Genomic DNA, 18,224 nt, shown 5'->3' on the forward strand with positions numbered 1-18,224 from the left:
TGTAAAAGTAAATCACTAAAGAGAATTGTGGTAAAGAAAGGTGAAAAGGAGAAAAATATAAGTAATATTCATAGGGAATAGTTGTAAAATTATAGATGGACTTTGTATTTATTTTTCTTCTCTTGCCTTACTTAAAAGTTCTTATTTAAATTTAAATAAACAAAATAAGATATTATACAGGGCCAAAAGATAGGACAGTGTGTAAGATGCTTGTCTTTTATGCGGCTAACCTGATTTCAATTCCTACTACCCATACGGTCTCCTGAGCCCACCAGAAGTGATCCCTGAACACACAGCCAAGAGTAATCCCTGAGCACAACCAGATGTGTCCCCAAAACAGAGATAATATAACCAAAATATAATAGAATTTATGAGACACCAGAGAGCTCCAATTAGCCATAATTTTAATGCCTAATATAATAATTATAAGGTTATATGTTTTAATAAAATACTAACATATGCATTTTTATCATTTTTATGACTTGTTGCAGTATATGACTTCATTAATTATCCTACCAGTAGCACAAAATTACCAGGCAACTTTTGTCTATTTTATTACAGATTCCAGATTCACCACCCCCACTCCTTCCCAGAATCCATGGGTCCTGAGTTAGGTATGTGGAAGATACACCCACAAACCACCTCAGGCTCAGCTATATAATTGGAGGCATGGCCTCTCTGGTTCCTGATCGAACTGTTTAATGGCCATTATCCCAGAGACTCAGAAATAAATCTCAAAACCCAACTGCATTTGGCAGAAATGCATTCGGTCCCTGCAGTAGGTTACCAGCGCTGGGCCACCTCAGGGGGAAAGGGTGTTGTCCCTCCACCTACTCCCCCTTGGCGGCTCAGTGGCCGCCATCCGCCAGAGGCCACTGGACAGTCAGGTTTGGGCCTGCAGTGACAAGACACGGGGGACCTCACGGGATGGGGGTGGAGCCGGCCCTTTCCTCCCCATCCCAACGAGACCCCAAGTCACTGCCCAGGAACAGCCTCTCTGGCTCCTGATCAAGCTGCTTAACAGCCATGATCCCAGAGACTCCAAAACAAATCTCGGAACCCAGCAGGTTTTGGCAGAAATCTCTCCAGATTTAAGTGTTAAAATTTTAAAATCGCGCGGCCACTACTGCAGCCATGTGACATCATATGTTATTCTTAACCAGCAATAGAAAACAACTTGTCTACTGTTGCCTTTTCAGCAGATCTGAGTATTGGGGTAAAATCCCAAATAATAATGGTGGGTCTGGTGTCAATATATTGAATGTGATCAAAGTAGAGAGAGACTAATGTGGAAATCATCTGCCCCACAGGTAAGGGGAGGGTGTGGGATGGGGATATTAACTGGGGTTTTTGGTGGTGGAGAATGGGTATTGGTGAAGGTATGGGTGTTTCATTGTATGACTGAGACTTAAACCTGAAAGCTTTGTAACTGCTCTCACAGTGATTCAATAAATAAAATTATAAAAAATTTTTTAAAAAGTAAGGTGGAGTTCATGCCTGATTCAATCAGCTAATCAGTGGCTGAATAAATAGGAGTGCTCCTACATAAAAAAATTAATTAAATAAAATAAAAATAAAACCTCGCTGCTGTTGGTATTGCTGTCACTATTTGGTCTGGGAGATTGCAGCATGTAAAGGCTTTTATTCTGAGACAGGCAGGGATGAAGAACTGTTAAATCGCTCTGAAGGGCATAAGTATCAGGAAAATTTATCTTCTCCTAGTTTTGTTGCCCCAAAACACGGAGAAGAGGTAAAGGGCCAACAACAAGGCAGCAAGGGATCACTGGAAGAAGGGGCAATGATGCCAAATTTTAAATTGATCCTAGTTTGTGCAATACCATTCTCTTTGTTACATCCTGTTTTCCATAGAAGTGTCATGCACTAATACCTATATTAGCAGACTTTGGGGAAATAAAGGATGAGGATGTGTGGTTATAGTCTTCGCACAGAATCAGAAGTTATTTTAGTGAGGAGAATTGGGAGGAAGAGCATGGGACAATGTGGGGCTCTGGGAACAGGCAGGACTGCCCAGTGCTTATGGGGATTACAAGATTAGCCCTCCACGTGATCAGAGACTCTCAAATGAATCTCTGAAGAGAGCAGCATACTACGGAGGTGTCTCTGGACCCCAACTATTTAAAATTTTAGAATTTCAGGGGCGTCTATTGCTATTCATAACAAGCAATAAGTAAATTATTTAGCATCAGCCCATGGGGCAGTCTCGAGTGGTGGTGGGAAAACTCAAAATAATGGTGATGGGAAGGTGTAATGGCAGTGGGATCAGTGTTGAAATATTGAATATAATCAATTTTGTGAGTAGCTTTATGAAAATAAAATTGAAAAATTAAAAAAATGATAAGCCCTTCAAAGTGTAAAGAATATTAGCTTCTGGACTCTTGCATAGGATCCTCCTTGGGGGGAACAACCCTTAGGGAGGAGTGTTGGGCCACACACATGCTCAGGACTCCCTCTTGACTCTGCACTTAGGAATCACTCCTGCTGGTGCTCCGAGAACTAGATATGATGCTAAAGATGGAATAAAGGTTGATTACATGCAAGGTATGCACCTAACCGTCTTGTGCTATCTCTCCAGCCCCCAGAGTAGGAATTTAAAGCAGCTGACGAGTAGGAGAATTGAAGTCTCTTGTGATCCTTGGAAATCTTAGATAGGACCCCATGCAGCTCAGAGCCATCTAGGCTCCAGCCAATGTGGGAGATTAAAAAAAAAAATAGGTAGTTCCCCTAAACATAGTGTTTTGATATGTTTAGATTACATGTTTCACGGTCATGGTCCTCCCGTTATTCATCGATTTGCTCGAGAGGGCCCAGTAACATCTCCATCGTGAGACTTGTTATTACTGTGTTTGGCATATCGAATACATCGCGGGGAGCTTGCCAGGCTTTGCCATGTGGGCGAGATACTCTTGGTAGCTTGCCGGGCTCTCTGAGAGGGGCAGAGGAATCGAACTCGGGTCAGACATATTGGCCGCTTGTAAGGCAAACGCCTTACCCGCTGTGCTATCGCTCCAGCCCCAATTACATGTTTATGAAAATTATAAATAACAGGTTTTCCCTGTTTGACAAAAGGCAAATTGGGGTAACGCCTAGAAAAACATTTCATTGTATCTACCTTAGAATTAAAGCAAAATTTCCAAATTTTATTCCAATAAGGCCTTAACTATACTGATGCTCATTTTTTTGAGGGGGGGGTCACACCCAGAGATGCACAGAGGTTATTCCTGGCTCTGCACTCAGGAATTACTCCTGGCAATGCTCAGGGAAACATGTGGGATGCTGGGAATCGAACCCGGATCAGCTGCGTGCAATGCAAACGCCCTACCTGCTGTCTATTGCTCCAGCCCCTATGCTGGTGTTCATTTGTAAAATCAACTGGAGTAAATGAAGAGAAGTCTGTGGGCATGTGCATCAAAGATAATATCCTTTCAGTTAATCATTACTTTTATTTCAGGACATGAAAGCTGAGTTTCATAATTATTACTCTGAAAATTTGTGATAAATTAATATTGGAATGTCACTGGGGGAAAATGTAAAATGCTTATGTATTTAGGTTGCTTTGAGCATGTTCTTGATTTTTCCTAATGATTTAAATGTTTATTTTCTTTCCGTTTCTCTTTCTTTTCCTCTCCTCCTATTCTTTCCTTCTTTCCCTGTCTGGGTCATTTAAGAATGGGTACAAGTAACTAGCAAAGACAGAAAGAAAGGAAAATTGAACACTTTCCCACATATTTATAATATTAAAAGATGTTTTTCTAGAAATAATGCAACACTTCCCAGCTTTTTGGCTCAGATCAAATGTAGGAATAATATAACTGCTCTTCTAAAGTCAGTCAGACATTTGTCTGTGATTCTTATAAACACTGTGATAGAAAACTCACACTCTTGACAACGTTCTGCAAGACGGATTATGACAATCACACTGAATGTCGTTTGTGTTACTTCCTTCCCCTGACTCTCAGCACAGGCTGGTGATGTCATCCAAAAACATCAGTTCTCAAGAGAATAGCAGGAACAAACTGAAGTGACATACCCATTCGGTGTCTTTGTTGTCTGATCTGATTCATGGATAGACCCAGAACCATTAAAAGCAATATCCTCTATATAGTTTGAATAAATCTCTAGATAAAAGACTGAGTTGTGTTTGAATTCCTACTGGAAAATATGTGGGTTCAGATGCATAAGTTAATTTTTTAAAATTAAAGTTAAATTGATTTTTCATTGGCTTATAATATTAGTACTATATTAATTTCAGGAATACAGTTTTACATCTCTACATCTTTCTTTTTGTGCTTCCATACAACATTTGGGTCCCTTTCTAATAGCAAGTTGTCTTGATAGATAAAACTAAATTGAGATTTCTAAGTTGTTCTTTGATAACTATTGGCCCGGTGTGTATATGTAGTGGATGCAGCAAACAAATCTGATGGTTACAGTGGGATTATAGAAGGCCTTGGGATCTAGTAGGGACAGATATCTCTATCTATAATGTACAGCTTGTTACTTATGTTTCCTACTCACTTAGAAGCCTGCCTATATTCATATCCTTTTAAAGTAGGAGTGGTACTATTGGGTTGATTGGCATGTCTAGTTTTAGTTTTATAAAGGCATCTTCATACCATTTTCCATAGTCATAGGTAAAGGTAAAGGTAAAGGCTCTTCCGTTGATCGTCGATTTGCTCGAGCAGACCCAGTAACGTCTCCATTGGAGACTTTGTTGTTACTGTGTTTGGCATATCGAATACTTTCGGTAGCTTGCCGGGCTCTCCATAGTCTCCATAGTCTCCATAGTCATAGAGATTTCACTAATTTACATTGCTATCAACAGATTATGAGGGTTGTTTTTGGGTTTTTTTCTTTCCTTTGGGGGGGTGGGGTTGATGGGGGAAGCCCTTCCTGGTACGCTCAGGGGCTACTCCCAGCTTTATACTTGGAGATCACCCCTGGTGGTGCACCAGAAATCTTGTGATCCTGGGGATCAAACTGGGTTGGCCAGATGCAAAGCAAGCACCTTTACCCTGGTACTATCTCTCCAGCTCTGTGATGGCTCCTTTTGCTCTACATCTTCACCAACACAGTTATTTCCCATCTATTAATAAGTCCTGCCTGGCATTGGTTCACATTCTCCTTGCTGACTCCTGCAGTGGCCTGAGAGGTCCAATGGGAGGAACCAGGTGTCAGGGAAGAGGTATTTGAATAATTTAAGAACTTGTACAGATTTAGTTATGTGTACCAGCTGGATATCAACCCTCCAACATTTATAACCAAATTACAAGATGCCAAAGAATGTTAATTTTTAAACTTGAGTTTCGGAAGTCATGTGAAGTCCTGAGACAATGTTGACAAGGTAGACCATAAAAAGTGCTGTGATCCAGTCTTCCCTTTCAAACTCCTGCAGTGCGCTCTCTGCCATTGCTGCTTACTGAGAAGATATGATGAGCCCACAAACATTAGAGGACATCTGTCCCACCATGTGGCCTCTTCGGCTTGAGGAGACAGCATGTACTGTCAGTCTGTTGTGAGCATGTCCTCCTCCAACCTGCATGGAATAGCACTTCTGGAGCAGGACAAAGACAGAAAATTGGAAACAATCTTTCAGTAGGCAGGGTGCTTGCCCTGCACAAAGCAAAGCTGAGGTCTACCCCCAGGACTCCAAATGATCTCTGAGACTGCCAGGAGTGATTCCTGAGCACAAAGCAAGGAATAAGATTAACAACAATAGGTCTGGCCTCAAAACAGACACACACACACACACACACACACACACACACACGCACACACACACACAGAGACAGAGACAGAGACAGAAAGATAGGCACAGAGACACACAGAGACAGAGGAGAGAGACAGAGAGAAACAGAGAAAGACAGAGGAGACAGACAGAGGAGAGAGAGAGAGAGAGAGAGAGAGAGAGAATTCTATGCTGGCCACAAAGAGCTCCAAGACAGGACCCTGGAAATACGATCCTGCCTCTCAGAGCCCTGGGCCAATGCCTTCAGTTCAAAGTTAGGCTCCATTTTACTTAACTATGAACCCCAAATAGCAGAGTTTTAGCTACGTGAGGTTTCTTTGGCCCAGAAATAGGCAGTCCAGGGCTGGGCTCTATTTTCCTGGCCCTTCAGAAACAAATCATCCTTACCGGACATGGTGACCTACCACATTATGCATGTTGACTTGCAGCAACACATCCACTTTCCAGCTGGAAAGGAGAAAAGAGAGAACTAACAAGCACTTTTCTGAACAGAGTCAGTTCCTTTCAGTGAATTTTTTAACAGCACTCCCTCCCTGCACTCAATCCTTATACCCACACCTCATTGGCTAAATAGAGTCCTTAGGATAGAGAGATAGGACAGAGGGTAAAGCTCTTGCCTTGCATGCAGTCAATCTTGGTTCAATCCCCAGAATTGTATATGGTTCCCTGAGCATTGCCAGGAGTCATCCTTGAGCACAGAGCCAAATGTAAGCCCTGAGTACTGCTGGGTGTGGCCCAAAACCTAAAGAGAAAAATTGTAATTTTTTTTCTATTGACCATCATCTTTTCCTCCTCCTATATATTTCTTCTCTGAACCCCTCCCCATCAATACTTCCTTCTAAATATGTAATTTTAATATTCAACTATAGATTCTCTTCCAAAATCAGTCCTACACCTAAAATCTATCACATTTGTTCTGTCTTCCCCTTGAATACATATAAGGCTGGAGAGATAAAGCAGGTAAGGCACTTGACTTTCATGCAAACAACCAGGGTTTAATCCCCAGTACCCAATGTGGTGCCCCAAGTCCCACCAGAAGTGATTCTTAGACACAAAGCCAGGAGTTAACCCTGAGCCCCTCCAGGTATGGCCCCCAAACCAAAACTAAACAAACAAAATATATGCACTTGAATTCAATTATAATACCTTCTTTAAATTTGTAGCAAGAGAGGTAGGAGAGATAGTACAGTGGTTAAAGCATTTGCCTTGAACCTGGTCAACCCAGGTTCAATCCCTCCACCTCCTATATGGTCTTTTGAGCCCTACCAGTAGTGAATCCTGAGTGCAGAGCCAGGAGTAACCCCTGAGCACCTTCAGGTGAGGCCTCAAAACTAAATTTATAGCAAGAGGTGACTAGAGGCCACCCACCTGTGGTCAGTCAGTCAGAAGCTCTTTCCATTGAGGACACATGCTCTTTCCACCAGGACATGTGACACTCAGCCTCCACGTGCAAGAATGATAGGAAAGAGTAGGCACTGTGGGAAACTCAGAATAGGCACCTCATCTGTGATTTAATCGCTTCCAGGGATTCTGAACATTTTAAAAGTCGGCTAGACATTTCTTCTTAAAAAAAGCAATACATCTGAATTTTCATATGAAAATGTTTTTTCAGGTTCAAGGGTGGGTCTATATTTGCAGCCTTTGGCCTACAGCACATATTGCGTTACTCCCTAACTAATTCAAATCTATGCATTTTCTTTCAGTGCCTGGAAGACTATAAGCACTTTGTAGTTCCTCAATAAAGGCTGACTGGTTGACGCTATCAGAGAATCAGTGTCCTTCGATCACTTAGTGTCTATACATCTCAACTCAGAATGTGCTCCCCTTTTCTAGCTATGAAGTGGGTCAACTCCTATCTACCAGGTATTTGCAGTATATGACTCTCTACATAGTACTTGGAAATACTATGAAAATGAGTTAAGGTTTCAATTGTAACAAAAATAAGCAACCATATAACAAAAATGAAAGGGTTGACAGCTTGGGTTTTTTGTTTTGTTCTGTTTTGGTTAGGGTTTTTTTTTTTTTTGAGCCACACACAGCGATACTCCTGGCTCTGCAATCAGGAATCACTCCTGGTGATGCTCAGGAGATCAAGGCACTTGCCTTGAACACAGCTGACCCAGGTTGGATTGCTGGCACCCCACATGGTATGGTTCAACCCCGTCCCACCTCCTCTGCCAGAAAAAAAAAGAATACATCTTTCCTCCTGCTTCCCAAATCTCACAAGAACAGCCCCTGCACTCCCAGAATATCGTTAGGTATGTCGATTTGAATCCTCAGAGAAGCAGACTTCAAGGTGGGATTACAGATGTCGGCAATTTATTGGAGAAATATGGGAAGGAGAGAGGAAGGGATGAGTGCGGGGAGGAAAGAGTTGAATGAAAAGAGTCTTTAAAGACAGCACAAAGCCGAGGACATTCAGCAAGGTCCATGGGAGCTGTGGGGAGCAGCCAGAGGGACACACAGTCTCATGCAGGAGCAAAATGAATTGTGAGCATAGCATCAGGCTGGGTGGCTATGGTCACTGAAACACAGTGGAATGCACCCCACCAAGGTAGACAAGCTAGGGACAGAAATGGAATTGGGACTCAGAGCCAGCCAGCCAGTCTTCACAACTAGCAGAGCTAAGAAAAAGCTGCACAAACCCCACCATTGTCTTCATGGTAGGCAGCCTACTAGGGATACTGCTGACTACATCACAGAGTCCCCTTTATGAGCCCCAAGAAAAACCTCTCCTGTGGGTCGGGGGCCAGGCAAAGATACTCCTCCTGCACAACTGGTATGTTTACCTCCTGGAGAGAGGCATTTTCTACCTAAGTTTTCTCTTAGCCTTTTACCATTAGGAAGTGAAGAGTCAGATTTGGGGTATGCCTCTAGGTTTGGGGTCTTTTTTTTTTAACGATCCTACTGTTTTTGTTTTACTTTAAGTCTTTAATTCCCTTAGTCAATACTATGTTACAATACTATAAGAGATTGCTGTAAGTGATCTTCAAGGGCCAGGAATAATGACAGGAAAGGATTACTTTAATCAGAACTAAGTTTAGGACTGAAAGTGTTGAAAAATGAAATGTTTTTCTTGTTCCTATACTGATAGCTTCATTTGAGGATTGTACATAGAAGTTTAATGATAACTTTACCTACAGCCTTGAACTGATTGAAATAACATGTGAACCACGTGTGTAATTTTAAATTTTTCAGTAAGCATTTTACAAAATGTTTTAAAGAACAGATAAAACAGAGACAATATAAGTCCTTGAAAAGTGGCTGCATATACTCAAGCACATGTCAATATGGAGTATAGATTTTGTATTGGACAGAGCAGGTAGCACTGTAGCACTGTCCTCCCCGTTCATCGATTTGCTAGAGTGGGCACCAGTCACGTCTCCATTGTGAGACTTGTTACTGTTTTTGGCATATCGAATACATCATGGGTAGCTTTCCAGGCTTTGCTGTGAGGGCGGGATACTCTCAGTAGCTTGAGGCTCTCCGAGAGGGGCGGAGGAATCGAACCTGGGTCGGGCACATGCAAAGGAAACACCCTACCTGCTGTGCTATCATTCCAGCCAGACAGAGCAGCTATAAACAGAAAGGCTGTGAATGCCCAGAGAGTGGGGGGCAATGTTTAAGATTAAAATCGCAACTGTATCTAACCTGTATTCATAGTTACCTTTGATTAAAGATTTCTAAGCTGATGGAATTAGACTAATTAGACAAGGAATCAGAAAGGATGAGTTTTCCTGATAACCGTAATAAGAAAATTCTAAAATGTCTAGATTTTTTTAAAAAACTTCCCTGAATGTTTTAACATGTTTTAAAATTCTACATGCTACAAATGTTATCAATTCTACGTGTTTCTTTGTTACTTTTTTCCTTCACAGCCACCCTGAGTTCCTTCTGAGAAATAATGTAAAACATTTGTAATATCAATAAAAATATCTTTAATATCTATTAAAATCTGTAATATCTAGAAGGCATCTGTAAAATAATGTAATATAAAGGGTTATGAACATATTCAGAGGAAGGAAGCAGAGACGAGAGAATATTTTGCTTATTCTGTAGTTCACAGTGATTAGTATTAAAATTTATTTTAAATTACACTTATAAAGTCTTATAGCTTTAGGCTTACCAGTTTCTATAGAAACCACTGTAGCTATAATCAATTACACAACAACAAATGTGTGGTTCTTCTAGTTTTGGAATCAGCTCTTAAAACTCTAGTTTGGATAAGAAAGGTTATACATTTAGGATTAGAAATCAAATTGTAATCCAAATCGTGAGAATCAGTATTTTGACTTTTTAAAGGTTATCTAGTTAACCTACATCAGCCTCATTCCTATATCTGTTTAAATACTGATAACTACCCATCATAGAATGGCTATGCAGATTAACAATATTGTTTCAGCCTAACAGGAGGCAAATTGTAAGCACTCAGTAAACGCTATCTATCATTGTAAATCACAAAGAAGATGATGTCTACAGGTTCTTGGTCCACAATAAAACAGCAGGGTCAGGGGAAATTTCTAAAATTAGGTGGGGAAAAAAGAATACAGTGACATTTTCACTAACATCTAAGCAAATACTAGTATTTTCTCCATCCTGGCAACAATTTAACAGTATGAGAAAGACTTGTTACTTTGCACCAATAGAAGTCCCAGATATTTGCATATCACATATCTGTTGTTACAGACATCTTAACAAATTGTTTATTACATTTTGAAACACTACCTTCTAGTAGTTAGGACTCACAGCTTAGAACTTGTTCACTAATTAATGCTTTAGCCAAGAAAAATGTTGGGTTATAATGCACTGCTTTTAACTTCAATGTCATTAGTTTTCTTTGCGATCCTGCTGTTTTATGCACTTAAAGCATTATTTTGAGAAGAGGCTCACTCTTTCAGGAGACTGTCCTGCATCAAAAGAACAAAGTGTAAGGATTCCTAAATTTTAATCTATATCTTTGCTTCCATTAAGGCAACCAAGTTTGACAATTGAGCCACCTGCCTGGGTGAAGCCAGTTCGTAATCTCAGGTTAGTTATTCTGCATAGATTATAAGAAGATAATCTATAATTTTTCACTAAGCACATTACAAAATGTTTTAAGGAACCGATAAAACAGAGACAGGGTCTCTGACCATCAACTATACTATTAGCTCATAGTGTGATTTTCTATCTGCCGCTTGTCAAGCTGGGCTGGTTGTTGAGTACATTTGATCTGCCTGGTCCCCGTAGGACGGCAGTTCCCCCGGGAAGCTAGGCAGTGACCATCAACACAGTTGCACACAATAGCATTGGCTCTTCCTCAGATCTAGCTAATTTGCAAATTCTCGGGGTTCATCCCCTCCCAGACTTACTGAAACACAAACTTTGGGGTGTTACCCATCTAAGTATTTTTGGCAAACTCTCTTCAAGAGAGGCACGCTACTGTTTGAGAAGCTCCAGCTAGGGAATCGGAAGGACACTGGTTGGGTGGGAAAAAAGCCCACTTCGGGGTGAGAGAGGTTTTCACCTCGAACACTGGTGGGAACTGCAAGAGAAGAAGGCGGTCGCAATCGAACTCTTGGAACAGAAAAAGGGGTCCGTGGAGGACTGGAGTAGGAGATGCTAGGCTGGAGGTGGGGAGGGACCGCGGGGGGGAGGGACGGCGTTGTGTTTCTGCAACCTCCGACTTCACTCACTTCTATGACCCCTTCAAGGGCTAGAGCATGGCTGATGAGCATCCTCCTCTTCCCCCAGTGCCCGCGGCAATCCCTGGAAGTGCACTCTGGGAAGCTGGAACCCTCATAGCTTGGAGGAAGCCAGCAGGAGCAGCAGTAGAGGGCGTACACTGCTGGGACTTGTGCCTCCGAAAACGCCCCGGTTGGGCCCCTCTCCACGTGTGTGTGATGTGTGTGATGGTGGGTGTGTGTAGTGTGTGTGTGGTGTGTGTGGTGGTGGTGGGGGAGTGTGTGTGTTGGGGGGGATGGTGGTACTGGTGATGTGTGTGTTGGGGGTGATGGTATTGGTGATGTGTATGTGTGTGGTGTTGATGATCTCTGTGTGTGTGGTGGTGGTGGAGTGTTTGTGGGGGTGTTGGTGAGGTGTGTGATGGTGGTGGAATGTGTGGGTGTGTGTGGTATGTGCATATGTAAGGTGTGTGCGGTGTGTGTGCGTGTGTGCATACGGGCGTATGTATGGTGTATGCATGTGTGTGGTGTGCACGTATGTATGTGTGAGGTGTGTGTGTACATGTGAGTGTATGTACGTGCGTATATATGGTCTGTCCGCGTATGCGTGTGTGGTGTGTATGTGTGCATGTGCTTCTGTGTACGTGCGTGTATGTGGTTTGTACGTGTATGTGTGTGCGTGCGTGTGTGGGGTGTGTGAGGTGTATGGGTGCAGGTGTGCGATGTGTGGTGTGCGTGTGTGTGCATGCGTGCGCTTGGGTGTGTGTGTGGTATGTGATGTGCGTGTGTGTGGTGTGTGTGTCTGTGTGTGGTGTGTCCAGTGTGTATGTGTAAGGTGCGTGTGGTGTGTGTATGAGGCGTGTGTATAAGGTGTGTGGTATGTGTGGTGTGTGCGCGTGCGGTGTGTGTGTGTGGGTGCACGTGTGTGATGTGTGGGGGTGTGGTGCGTGGTGTGCGTATGTGCGGTGTGCGTATGTGTGGTGTGCGTGAGGTGTGTGTGTATGTAAGATGTGTGGTGTGTGATGTGTGTGCGTGTGTGCATGTGCGTGCATGTGCGTGTGCATGCGTGGTGTGTGTGCGTGTGTGCATGTGTGTGCGTGTGCGTGCACACGTGTGTGGTATGTGGGGGTGTAGTGCGTGGTGTGCGTCTGTGCGTCTGTGCAGTGTGCGTGTGTGTGGTGTGCGTACGTGTGGTGTGTATGAGGTGTGTGTGTATGTAAGATGTGTGGTGTGTGTATGTGTGTGCATGTACATGCATGCGCGTGTGCGTGCATGTGCGTGTGCATGTGTGGTGTGTGTGCGTGTGTGCATGTGTGTGCGTGTGTGTGTGCATGTGTGTGCTTGCGCGCGCGCGTGGGGTGGGGGGGCGCGGGGGGGGGGTGGGGGGGGACGCGGGCGCGGAGAACTCCAAGTCCCGGGTGCCGGCGCGCGCGGGCGGGTCACGTGGGCGCGGCGGGCGCGGCTAAATAGTCTCCCTCGGCCATTTTGTGGGAGAAGCCGCAGCGCCGCCTCTAGCCTCGCGTCTCCGCATCCGCCGTCGCCGCCGCCTCTTCCTCCGCCTCCTCCTTCGCCTCTTCCTGCCTCCGCCCGGCTTCCGCCGCCGCCGCCGCCGCCCCGCCGCCCGCAGCCCCGGCGCGCCGGCCCGCCGCCCTCCGTGACGGTTTTTCTCGCCCGCTGCAGCCTCCAGACACAACGGCGACCCGGGCGGGCCCCGCAGGAATTTTACCCCCTCGCCGGCCTCTCACTAGTATCGCATGTCCACTATCCAGAACCTCCAATCTTTCGGTAAGCGCCCGCCGCCCCAGCGCGGCTTTGTTGTCTCGGGACCCAGAAAATGGCGACAGACCCCCGGCGGCCCCCTCCCCGCATCCCCGCGTCCCCGCATCCCCGCATCCCCGCATCCCCGCATCCCCGCATCCCCGCCGGTACCCGCCGCCCGCTCGCCCGCTGCGGAGGCCGCGCGCGTCTCGGGATGAAGCATCTCCGGGCGGGGGCGGGGGGCCCAGGCCGGGCTCCGAGGGGGGGATGCAGCTGTCACCGGGCCACCGGGCGTGTGCAAAGGCACCCTGGGGTGCGGGGCTGGGAGATGGGACGTGGGGGAGGGGGGTGGTCCAGGCGCACTTGCAGGCCGAGCTGGATGGAGGTGGACCGCCGGTGTGCGTGTTTGCAATCGAGATGACGCACGTTTTTTTCGAGCGGTTCTGGAATAATCACGCGTTTTCCACCACCCGCCCGTCCCTCGGTAGATAGATGTCACGGGCTGACCCACCTTTTCCAGCCTGTCTCTCTATGCAGATCGCAGCGGGGCCCCCGGTTTAAAAAATTCCCCCCCCTTTTTTTTTCGTTTCTGGAGACTACCTGGTGGTGGTGATGATGGTGGTAGGAGTGGAGGGGTCTTAGTACCCAGCCCCCCATCCTCATGAGATGCACAGGCACTAGAACCATCTTGGCTGGCAGGCTAGCAGTGCGTGTACCTGAGCATGACTTAACAGCGGTGTTTCTTCTGCTCCCCTCCCCCGTTCCTTTCTGTTTTCTCCCATGGCAGACCCCTTTGCTGATGCAACTAAGGGTGACGACTTACTCCCGGCAGGGACTGAGGATTACATTCATATAAGAATCCAGCAACGGAACGGCAGAAAGACTCTGACGACTGTTCAGGGCATTGCAGATGATTATGACAAAAAGAAACTTGTGAAAGCTTTCAAAAAGGTAACGGGTCAGGACGGGAGCAGTGACCGCTCCTGCTGCTGCCACCACCACCGCCCGCCTCTCAGCTGGATCCAGTGTGCTGACACGCAGGAAGGCTGTGTTCCTCCCTGTCAGTGACACCTCAAGTCCCCGGGCTTCCCATCAGAGAAGGTGGTGTGGCTTTCACACCTTCTTAAATCATTCCTGTTTTCCCTGTTCGTTTGCAGATTGGTCTGGGGCTGTTGGGCTGTGGTTTGGGGCTAAAACCACAAAATCTGTTTTAGCCTTGCATGTGATTAAACCTATTGAAAAGGCCTGAAAATGCCGATTATTAGAGGCCGAGGGTGGGAAGTTTAAGCCTCATCGTTCCTGACTCGGTTACGTTGTATGTTTCTGTGCTTCTCCAGAAATTTGCCTGTAATGGTACTGTGATCGAACATCCTGAGTACGGAGAGGTTATTCAGCTTCAAGGTGACCAAAGGAAAAATATTTGCCAGTTTCTTTTGGAGGTGAGTAAATTGGGCATATTATACAGACAGCCTGAGAATTGCCTCAAAAGTCATATTTTAAAGCAAGATGTGGAATTTTGCCTACAAATGTATGCGAATGGCATAAATTAGTTAATCGGATGAAATACAGAGGCGCTACTTAATTTGAAGGCATTCTGCTTGGACCATCCTTTGGTTTTTGTTGTCTAATGACTTGATCGTCGCTTACCCAGGGGCTGGGTGTATCAGGATAGCCAAATGGTTCTTGAATTGTTTAACTAATACCAGACATGCTAGTGTTGTAATTAGCTATTAATACTGAGTCTTTATAAAACTGATTTGTTCGGTGTCATTTTAAGAATGAATTTTTATATTGCTCTCAGTGATTCTGATACATTTTTGCGTTCCAGGTTGGCATTGTGAAGGAGGAACAGCTTAAGGTTCATGGATTCTAAAATGAACCTAAATACCTGGAGAATTTAAGAAATTTTGTTCTCTAAACACAGTTTGGCTGCCTTGTGAAATGATCCTTTGCAGTAAACGGACTTTTCATGTATTTAATCATTCAAACTTCCATTCATGTCTGCATGATTACAGAAAACATGGGGTATGTAGGCTAGTCACACATAAGAAAATCGCAGTAAGATGGTAACGAAACCCCATATTCATCTTAACATGTTTCCAATGGAAAATATTTTGTTTTTGGAGTGTTTATTTGTTTATTGTTCAGTTTATTACTTTACACTCGATTAAATGTTTTTTTTTTTGGTTGTTGTATTAAACCATGTATGTTGCAGCTTAACAATAAAAAAGAAAATCTATGAATTCTTTTGTGAGCTGTTAGGCCCCCAAATCTAAGCTAGTAAGATACACGTATTTTTTTTCCACCAAGAGTTCTCATTCCGCAAGCTTTCCTTCTGATTAGTTTCAACCACTGTTATAACCAAAGCTAGAGGTGAACCTTTGTCATATATAGCTAAGATTAGAAACAAATTAGCCATAGCCAAGGGTTTATCAAAATGTAGCTTTAATATTAAGTGTAATTTAAACAGTTACAGTTCTTAGGTTTTTGTAGCTATCCATTTGAGACCCAGACTTCTGCTTTCTATTGAATAGTGATGATTAGCTACGTGGCACAAGCCCTGCCATTAAAGCCATTTGTCTAAAACAAAGAAGTACGTCCCCAGTGTGTGCTTTTTATTAGTGTGGGGAAATGGTGAGGAAAGTCTCACCACGTGGGTCACCACCTTCTCTACCAGCTGAGCACTGTTGACCATTTGGGCGGTACTTAACTCCCGAGAGTTGACCTCTTGGGCTAAATGGTGGGTGTTACTGCTTTCGCATCCGATCTCACAGTCAGAAACATGGCTGTTCAATCAGTGTACCAGACTATAGTGCCAAATTGGATACACTTTCTGAAAATTATCAATAGAACTAGGGTGATTAAGAGGCTTTGGAGGAATTTCTAATTCACTGGGAAAATGCTCCCCATTTTTGTGATTGTGATGATTCCACAAGTAATTGAGAGATGCTGGTACTCTTGAAATAGTCACAGAAAAAGCGAAAATGTACACGAGCATACCCATTAAAGAGTTGCCTTTTATTGTGTGTATTTCATAGTTACCTATTGACTCAATCCAGTGTTCAGAAAAAAAAATGTTAAAATGGATCTGAATGGGGGCTGGGAATCTGAATGAGCTTAGGAATTTGGAGATACTTGCCTTTTTATGTTCAAGGCCCCCAGCCACAGGTCACAAGACCCTACTTATTGTCTTAAATGCTTCTTGTGAATCCCACACTCCCAAGAAAGATGAAATTGAATGAGGGTAGGGACAAGAGAAGCCTGAGAAGGGGAAAAGTCCACTAAGACCCTGGGAATAAACCTTTTGTTTCTGTCAGGCCAGAGCCCCTGGTGGGCTCATAAGCTTCCAGCAGAAATGTAATTCTGGGAGGAGCATCTCACTTCTTCCCACTTTTCCCCGTAAGCCCTGGACGTGACTGGATTTATCCTTGGAGCAAGAACAGATTGCAGCCACCTTCAAGTGACATGGTGGGACCCAGTTCAGTCCTAGACCCACAATTCCCTTGAGCAATGCTGGCTGTGGCCCCAACCCCCTACTCCCTTGCCAGAAATTCGTCCAAAAGTACACTGGCTACTTCGGTGCCTCTCCTGTATAAAGGAGTTTAAGTGGTTTGTACTTTAAGAATGCAAAATGGGAAAGTCTAGTGGAGGATGACAAGTAGGTCTGTCCCTGAACATACAGACTTGGAAGCGTCTTGGCGATGCCATTAGAAGTCAGCAGACCTGGAGGAAAGTGCTGGCAGTGTATCCTCTGCTCTCAATGCCCCACTGCCCACCTCACCCAGGGCAAAGGGAAGTCTGGGGAAGCAGCCTGCTTAGGAATCCAAGTAACCGTTCTCTTCACTATCCCCAAAGCGAGGTAGTTCTGATCATATGGAAGAACAGTTGTCCTAATCAGGAGGGATGGCAGTTAACCAAAATAACTTGCGAAACACAAAATGGCAACAGAATTCTGTGTGCCACCTGTCGCCAGCTGGGCTCCAACTAAAGGAAGGGATAGTTGATGAAAAATCAAGTCTCATTAGATTGCCCACACAGACTTGTCCCATTGGGTCTGTGAGGATTTGCAGTATCAAATCAGAGTTTTGCCGTGGGAAGGGAAAGAGGGTGGAATGGCCCTGTGTAACCCAAGCCCTAGGTGCTTGGATGCAGTGGGCTCCGCCCAATTGTCCTCACTTGACAGGCACCAAAGTGCTTGGTAAGGATCCGAGGGATCCAGAGAATCTGCTAAAATTAAGCAGACCTGAAAAGGACTCAGCACTGACGTTTTTTTTCACAGGTCTATGCAGGCATTTATCTTCTATTTTAGCTGGATAATAAAACTCGAGAAAGTCCTAAATTGGAGAATGACTGTTTCTTCACTCTTGGGGCAGGTGGTGGTGGTGGTGGTGGTGGTGGTGGTGGGCAACATTCAGAATGAACACAGTGCCAGTAGGAGGAGGGAGGAGTCACCCTGGGATTTTCTGATGCAGGCGTCCTTGTATTTGATACCGTGCAATTTGTGAGGGTTCAGTGACCTTTATGGGGGAACTTAAAGGACCAACTGAACTTGGCTGTGAGGATGCCAGTCAGGAGGCTCACCTGTTAGCTCATCAGCTCATCCAAGAGAATGTGCTGGGTCTGTAACTGCTCAAATGAACGAAGGGCATGATCTCATCGATCCCTGGGGGCACCTTCATCTCTAACAAGTAATTTACACTTTTCATTCAAAAGGCAACTGTTCCAAAACTCAAGGCAGGAAAGTTCAAAATCAAAATTCTCTAAAGGGAATGTAAGTTCCTTGAGACGCTGGTGCTGACCTTTTTTGGCTGTAGCCCCTGCTCCCGGGAGAGATTTGAAGTTTGCCTCCGTAGGCCGACAGATACGAAAAAGGTTAGTCCGGTTAGATTACGATAGACACGTGATCAAAGAATGTTCTCTTCCTCCTAATGATTCTTGAATTAAAGCAATGAATTCTGAACACTAATGACAGTCAGGACTGTCTGAGAGCCTTTTAATCCCCCGACCCCATGTTTTTTCTCTTATTTCTGTCTCGG

At 44.6% G+C, this 18,224-nt stretch overlaps 1 protein-coding gene across 1 annotated transcript; it reads left to right on the top strand.

Annotated features, from left to right (window-relative positions):
- Positions 1-12,898: 12,898 nt before the first annotated feature.
- EIF1B (eukaryotic translation initiation factor 1B) lies at positions 12,899-15,431 on the top strand. The gene is made up of 4 exons (XM_056129400.1): positions 12,899-13,215; positions 13,976-14,139; positions 14,526-14,627; positions 15,017-15,431. The coding sequence occupies exons 1-4, from the start codon at positions 13,185-13,187 to the stop codon at positions 15,059-15,061; spliced, it is 342 nt and encodes a 113-aa protein (XP_055985375.1). The 5' UTR covers positions 12,899-13,184; the 3' UTR covers positions 15,062-15,431.
- The last annotated feature ends 2,793 nt before the right edge of the window (positions 15,432-18,224 follow it).

The sequence above is a fragment of the Sorex fumeus genome, unplaced genomic scaffold (assembly GCF_029834395.1).
Source record: "Sorex fumeus unplaced genomic scaffold, SorFum_2.1 ptg000072l, whole genome shotgun sequence".
NCBI classification, from domain to species: domain Eukaryota; kingdom Metazoa; phylum Chordata; class Mammalia; order Eulipotyphla; family Soricidae; genus Sorex; species Sorex fumeus.

What these genes read in the sequence shown, in the direction of transcription:
- EIF1B (XM_056129400.1), top strand. Translation starts at nt 13,185, where the DNA reads ATGTCCACTATCCAGAACCTCCAATCTTTCG. An exon ending in TTGTGAAAGCTTTCAAAAAG is followed by an intron (nt 14,140 to 14,525) that starts GTAACGGGTCAG and finishes GTGCTTCTCCAG; the next exon opens with AAATTTGCCTGTAATGGTAC. An exon ending in TTTGCCAGTTTCTTTTGGAG is followed by an intron (nt 14,628 to 15,016) that starts GTGAGTAAATTG and finishes TTTGCGTTCCAG; the next exon opens with GTTGGCATTGTGAAGGAGGA.